Source organism: Polyergus mexicanus, unplaced genomic scaffold (genome assembly GCF_030449975.1).
Source record: "Polyergus mexicanus isolate NDT 795.1 unplaced genomic scaffold, iyPolMexi1.0 SCAF_5, whole genome shotgun sequence".
Lineage (NCBI taxonomy): Eukaryota > Metazoa > Arthropoda > Insecta > Hymenoptera > Formicidae > Polyergus > Polyergus mexicanus.
Window position 1 is genome coordinate 10,984,948 of NW_027223325.1, and position 6,904 is coordinate 10,991,851.

Below are 6,904 nucleotides of genomic sequence, written 5' to 3' on the forward strand. Positions count from 1 at the left end.
ATGGAAGAATTGTCAGACCGGCATCCGGACGAACATGGAGAGACTGAGATTGAGCCAATCGGGGTAATGGGAGAAATTTATCAAATAGAATCGTTATATCGACTAGAAAAAAAAGGTTGTATTAGCGTCGCGTAATACGCTGATTTGTTCGATATGTCAAAACGTGCCATTCGCGCGTAACGATATTTCTACGAGAATAATCGCAGGTATACGAAGGTGAGAGAAATGAGAATGGCGAGAGACACGGTAACGGGAAGGCTTTACTGCCAAACGGCGATCTGTACGTCGGCCAGTATCGCGACGGACTTAGATACGGTAAAGGTGTCTATGTGTTCAAAAACGGTGCCCGATATAACGGCGATTGGAGACACGGATGCAAATATGGTCAAGGGATCTTTTGGTACCCTGACGGAACGCGATACGAAGGTACGCGCAAGAATGTACAAAAATAGGATCCGAATCAGACTTGAGGAAGTCAGGCATGTCGCGATATACGTGCGTCTCCACATGTATATATCCATACAATTATTTTTATATCGCACGTCAGAAATCTAGAAAAGAAACGCGTACGAATCGCGACAAATCCATAAGATTCTCCAAGATCCGATGACACGTCAGCTTCAGCGAGTCGAGCGCTTTATTATTAATAAATACGATTTTCTATTACAAGTAAAAATTATACAGGAATGTTAATTTGTAGGGGAATGGAAACGCGACGCGAGACACGGCTTCGGCGTTTATTATTATGCGAATAATGACATCTACGAAGGCTCGTGGAAGAAAAATCTTCGCCACGGTATGGGAACATACTTATACGCTAATATAGAAACGAAATTTATGGGCACGTGGGTGGACGATTACATGCAAGGACCTGGGCAACTCGTTTACGAGCGTCATCGTTTCCACGGTTTTTGGAAGTCGAATTTGGTACATGAAATATACGAAATAAAAATAGAAAAAAATCTTCGCACTATGTATCGAAATTGACGCGTTGTATATTTACGAATCTCGCGAGTAGAATGCGATTGTTTCGTTAAATAAGACCTAAGTGTAAAAGATACATTCATCCGAAAAAGCATCAAGTGAACTAAAGAGAAACGTTACCGCACATTGATTGTAGCCATACGGACGCGGTTGCTTCACTTTCGAAAATTTGTGCATGCAACACGGTCATTACGTACATACGAAAGATCCTGCATATGATGACCAGGCTTGGATGTATAGGGATAAAATTGTGGAGGTGAAATTTTTCATCTTATCTAAATCAAATGCGGACTGAATGCGTATTTAAGCGAGATGTCATTCTTCGTCGCTGGAAAATTTGTTTTTATTTTATATATATATATTGCTTGTTATTATAAATATTATCATTATTACGGAATAAATTTTTTTCCGTAATCTGCAAAATAGATACAGAAGCTACCATGGCAAAGTTTTCTCAGCAAACATAATAAGAAAACTATCATTGTTCTTTAACAAACTTATTATATTATAACGATACAGAAAGGCGACGGGGACAAGGCAGCAATGATAGAAGAACCGTTCTCCCCAAGGGGCATCCTGCCGATATGGCGTGCCCGTTGCATCACACCTTACAATCCGGAGTTATTGCCACCAGAAGCAGTACCTTTGCAAGAAGAAGTAAGTCGCGTTAGTCTTTGATTGAGGATTCAAATCGTTTCAAGTATATCGTATATTTAAATGAGTCGTTTTAACGCGTATTGAGCGCGACGTTTCTCCAAATCGATAAAATTTGCGACGAGAAAAAAAGAGAATTTTAGAATTTCGGAGCATGATACATAGATGAATTTGTCTCGTTCGAGATGATATCGAAACGTGAATTAATATTGGAAAGCGCGAAATGGTAATTCGCGCTCTGTATTCGGTCACCTCTTCTCGGTAAGGATTTTCTTAATGCCACCGTGTTTGCGTCATATCGGAAACGGAAACGATTCTTCCGGATTAAAATGAATTTTAATCGATCGTACTTTGTCCCAAACGCGCGCGCGAAAGAGTACTAGAGGAGTATCCGGTCGCTATTTCCAGCGTATCACCAGACTTCCGTCAATCATTAATAGAATTACGATATCCGGAGGTAGCTGTCTTTCTTTTCTGTGTTTATGTCACTTTTCATTGCTGTGATATACATCACCGGTTTCCGGTTACGACGCTCGAATAAAACCTAATGTCAAATATATATATAAAACTTATATCTTGTGATATGATATCGTTGTTCACATAGGCGTCAACGGAATCTTTGATTGATAAAAGCGAGGATGATATTTGGCCAAAGATTGAGCAGGACTTAGATTATGCGGAAGGAGATCATGAAGAATATTATCAGGAGGAAGCGTCGTTTCGCATCGACAGTCCTTAAATGTTTGAAATTGCGGACTATGAGCCGATAATCAATTGAGTTACTATGCATTATTACCATATTCTTCGCATCGTTATCAAATAACATTAATTGATATAACTATGTCCATACATATTATGCAAAATGAAATAAAAAAAGCAAGTGCGTGATTTTAAGCGCTTTATTTAAGAAATTATAACAACGAATATATGTGTTTGTGTGTGTGTGTGCATACGTTCTTGCCACGCAAAACGTAGGAATACTATTACACTGGTGGAAATCATATAATCTCGGTATAATATTTGTAATAGTTGTAATATATGCGCAAGAGAGATACGATGTTCGCTCGATCGATAGAGTTCTACATGTCGTACGTTATTTACAATTTGTTAGTGCAAAGTGTCGAATTTGTTAGTCAGAGTGCGGTAATTAATGCACACGATCGAATTATATACATATCTTTTTAAAATGTTTACGCGAAATTGTAAAAGCACAAGCTCGGTTATTGTTGTTCGTTGCGCGCGCAAGTCTGTTTGTAATTGTAATGTAAAGGATGTGTCGCAGACACAATTATATTTCATGCCTAGGTCCATATGCTATTCGTACGTTTATGTCTACATCCTATGTTTATATTTTATACTCAGAATAATTACGTTTACAAACGTAAGGACTGAGGGAGGAAGACTAAATTTCAGTCGGAAAATTGATAAAGTCATAAAGTGAAAGAAACGGTAATATTATGTATATGTATATAAGTATGTATTATAATATTCATAATACACCTTGGTAATTGTTTAATGAATCACAAAAATTCACCATGTCAACATTACGTTATGTATTGCACGACGCGATGGAACGTGCTGATTTTTTTTTTCCGAAAAAATAGCAAGCGCAAACAATACTGACGAATACTATTTTTTTATAGTTTTTATAAGAGACATTTCGAACAAAAAAGATATGTATATCGTACTTTTTTGATCGCATGTTGTGCGACTTACTTTTTTTTATAGAGAAACGAATCGTGCAATCATATCGAGACGTAAAGGTCCAATGGAGATTAGAGGCATAAAAGGACGGAGGAGAGAGGGCAGAATAAATATATAGAAATTGTCACGCGCAAGTTCGCAGTCTTTTAACAATAAGTTACGAGCAAGCGAAGTATGTACGCTATATGTAGTCAAGTCCGTAAAGTGCTTAACATAGATAAGAAATATATCGAGAGAACGATGTGCGATGACTAACATTTATTTATCGTAAAATTATGTTAGACCGTCGTACCAAAGCGCCGCTGTATAAGCGTAATGCGAGTCGCCGCGAGTTTGCACTAACTGGACGAGTTTATAACGAATTTAATTATAAACCGTAGTGCGCACTGACGCGAACAACACTTTGTGATAACAAAATACTTTGGTCTGCGACTCCACGTCCACTTGGCACAAGATAAAAAAATTCGCGAGTAATACGCGAAATGTACACACAGCCGGTCGAAGCTTTACTTTGCTTTCTCTCGCTTCCCCTTCATTCCTTCGTCGAGAGGCTATTAAGAACGAGAGACAACTGACTTCGATGTATCGTATTATTTTCTCCGATTCTTTCATAGAATGACGCGACGAAAATTGAGTAATTACGGGAATAGTCGCGTTTAGTCATGAATAATCATTTGAACGATTTCTTGTTTAAAATGCGTACCGTGCGCGCGCATTTGCACGCGAGAGTATTTTATGTGCGTTTAACGTGCCAACGATTTCTTTCGAAATAGTCGTTTAAGCATCTCAGGTACGTAAAAGATGGACGAAATTTTTGCGCCCTTTGCGAAGCAACTCTGTGGACGATGTTGCGCCATCCTCAGCGAATGTGACTTTTCGTCGCTTTGCTCCCAAAAATGAGATTTCTCTTCTGCTTTCAACGTGTATATATCCGTATTTATATACACACAAATCGGAGCTACCCATATTTAAACTCTTTGAAGCTATTAATAATATCCAATATCTTTAAAAGAATGAGCACCTTTTCTCTTTTCGTATTTATCGATTGGGGATTGGGAATCGGGGATCGGGGATCGGGGAGGAACGGTGTTTCCATGAGAGATGGAAAACCATACTTTGTATCCGTAACGGATTTTTTCTTCATGATCGATAAATACGATCGTATATGTTAAATATGGAAGATCCTAGATGTGTCATTTCGTAGATGTATACGAAATGATCAAGCCACATTGAGATCTCACATCAAGTCTGGCGGTGGTCTCTGAAACGCGATGCTCGCTACGGAAATACTGCACAGGCCAGCCGTTATAACACCCAGGCATATGTAGACCGACGTAATCAGCCAAAAGGCAAATAAGTACAATGTCTTGTTGCAATACTTTCCCAATGCTGGGTCATAATTTGGTTCGTATTCCTTATATACCCACATAGAACCTATAAAAGAAATCAATTCATCAAATGTTCTCGCGAATAACCAATACAATCAATTTAGCGAATCTAATAACAAGCTACAATTAAAAGTCAATAATGCAGTATACCAATAATGAACCATCCGAGCATAAAACAATTGATCAAAGTCTGTGTAGGCGATTGTCTGATTCTTTCTTCGTCTCTTTCCTCTTGACGTTGTCGTACTCTAGCTGACAAAGTTAACAATTGTTTAAATACTCCAAATCCACCGCCTACTAACAAGTATACGGGAATGTATTCACCCTGTGGACAGTCGTAAAGATACAGTCCACCGATCACCATCATGCAAATTGGTACTACTATTGTTACTCCAAGAATGATGGTACATCCAACTGGAAAATATCAATTCATTCGTATAATACATATAATCAATATTATATAACTTGTGAAATATTCTTCTAAAGAGTGCTCCCGTCTATATATGTCTATACTGATTTGATAAACGATTTGATTGAAGCGTTACTTACTTGTACCCAAGAGTAGAAAAACGATATTTTTCAAAAAGTCGAATATGCCTTTGGATATTTTACGAGCTTCTCTCATACGGCCAAACAAGGAATCGTAAGACGGCGGTGGTGCTGAAAGAGAAACCCCTCCGGTTTACAAACAAGCAACGAGATGCAAAATAATGACAATTAACAGAGACATCGGAGACGATACCATTTGGATCTATCGCTTCCTCGTACGAGGGTGGCGCGCCGCGTTCGTTGGTCAATGTGGAGGGATGTCCAAGAGGCAAATTGATATTGTGGTAAGACGGCGGTGGAGTGCAGCAGGTCGATGTGATTTGCGCGCTTGTACCAGGATTGACACTCTCCACCGTTGGCGTACTCGCGACGTGACTTATCGAGCTTAACGGCATTTCCTCTCGTACGGCACCGGTCGTCGTTCTATTCCAATACATAAGGCTCGCCGTTTCAAGGACTCACCGAGAAGACACGAGAATCCGCTCTCGTTATCTGTCTTTACGTCAGTTTACATTGGTAAATTCATTGGCGTCTGTGTTATAACCTATAAAAATCCAAATATACTTTCTCGCGCGAGAGAGAAGTACGCTCGGAATGCGAGGAACTCCGTTGTTTTACTCGCGAAAATTTCTGTCTCGCACATTTACGTCGCTTCAACCGATAAATGACGAGAATTTTAGATACACACGTTTCGAACGCGTTAATGTTGTTGTGCTCTTCACGTTTCCTTCCTTATTTCAGATGGTGGCGTCGGCGTCGGCGTCGGAAGCAATTGGACACGCGCAGCCACTCTGGACGGATCACGGATACGGATCGTCTCCGAATCGCTTATTACGAAGGTTTCGATTAGAATAGATATTCTCGTCGCGCAGTACACGTCCGTATGGTATGTATTACATATGTATTTAATTAATTTTGCATACAATGCACGTCCGCAAATACCTAAAATATATTCACCTTGACTCGAGAAATATACGAACACTTATCAGACAAATCACACGAAAAACGATCATGTTAATTTTAAATCAATTCGTCTTTAGCGTAATCATTGAAAGAAAAGAAAAAAAAAATATCTTAAAAAATTCTCATTCATATTTTAATTATTCATGAAAGTTATAAGATTAATCGTCAAAACCCGTCAAAAATATCTTTAAAATAAAAAGCAAAAAAAGATACTAAATAAATATATAGCTTACCTTGTCGCTTTCTTTATATATGCTTGAATGTTGCTGCAAGTTTTTTCGTATATGGATACAAAACCGCGAGATTATGAATTTTGACGGAAATTCTTCTCTTATATTCGGTTATTACATTGTCCTATCTGTCGTGTGTTTTAATCTATTCAAATTTCAAATTGTAATCTAATTATATATATATATATATAGATTAATAGATCGTAATTCCTTTTCAATTTCATCTCCAAAAAAAAATATACCGTAATTTTATAACGCAATTTAAATTTTTATTTGTTCTAGCGTATAGTTTTTACGATTGAACTAGATTTTTCCAATTATTATATCGATAACGGAAACACAATCGATGGAAAAGTAAAGGAATATAAAATCAACGTCCAATATTTCGTACAAGAGATACTACGATCGTAAGTGCATGCAAATTTTACATTC

General features: G+C 38.1%; 3 protein-coding genes across 4 annotated transcripts in view; 2 read left to right on the forward strand and 1 right to left on the reverse strand.

The window, feature by feature from the left end:
* On the forward strand, positions 1-2,377 carry LOC138933607 (radial spoke head 1 homolog). Its single transcript, XM_070296428.1, has 5 exons — positions 1-63; positions 207-426; positions 701-927; positions 1,504-1,641; positions 2,243-2,377. Exons 1-5 carry the CDS (start codon positions 1-3, stop codon positions 2,375-2,377), a joined length of 783 nt encoding a protein of 260 aa, XP_070152529.1.
* Positions 2,378-2,489: 112 nt separating this feature from the next.
* LOC138933536 (uncharacterized) lies at positions 2,490-6,153 on the reverse strand. 2 transcript variants are annotated; one of them, XM_070296331.1, is made up of 5 exons: positions 5,473-6,153; positions 5,280-5,390; positions 5,055-5,144; positions 4,881-4,982; positions 2,490-4,776 (listed from the first exon to the last, which is right to left on the reverse strand). In XM_070296331.1, the coding sequence occupies exons 1-5, from the start codon at positions 5,714-5,716 to the stop codon at positions 4,580-4,582; spliced, it is 744 nt and encodes a 247-aa protein (XP_070152432.1). In that variant the 5' UTR covers positions 5,717-6,153; the 3' UTR covers positions 2,490-4,579. The 2 variants fall into 2 exon arrangements, with proteins under 2 accessions (XP_070152432.1, XP_070152430.1); XM_070296329.1 differs by having other exon boundaries at positions 2,491-4,776; positions 4,881-5,144; positions 5,473-5,823; positions 5,968-6,153.
* The window catches only part of LOC138933534 (limbic system-associated membrane protein), a 34,338-nt gene continuing 32,662 nt past the window's right edge, over positions 5,229-6,904 (forward strand). The window contains exons 1-3 of the mRNA XM_070296319.1: positions 5,229-5,795; positions 6,021-6,165; positions 6,755-6,879. The gene's annotated coding sequence lies outside the window, so the exon portion shown is untranslated. The remainder of the gene's footprint in view (positions 5,796-6,020; positions 6,166-6,754; positions 6,880-6,904) is intronic.

Excerpts from the sequence above, each read along its gene's own strand:
- LOC138933607 (XM_070296428.1), top strand. The coding sequence starts at position 1 with ATGGAAGAATTGTCAGACCGGCATCCGGACGAACATGGAGAGACTGAG. Across the intron at positions 928-1,503 it reads GTTTTTGGAAGTCGAATTTG|AAAGGCGACGGGGACAAGGC; the intron begins GTACATGAAATA and ends ATAACGATACAG. Across the intron at positions 1,642-2,242 it reads CAGTACCTTTGCAAGAAGAA|GCGTCAACGGAATCTTTGAT; the intron begins GTAAGTCGCGTT and ends TTGTTCACATAG.
- LOC138933536 (XM_070296329.1), bottom strand. The coding sequence starts at position 5,716 with ATGTATTGGAATAGAACGACGACCGGTGCCGTACGAGAGGAAATGCCG. Across the intron at positions 5,145-5,279 it reads TTTTCTACTCTTGGGTACAA|TTGGATGTACCATCATTCTT; the intron begins GTAAGTAACGCT and ends GATATTTTCCAG. Across the intron at positions 4,777-4,880 it reads GCTCGGATGGTTCATTATTG|GTTCTATGTGGGTATATAAG; the intron begins GTATACTGCATT and ends TTTCTTTTATAG.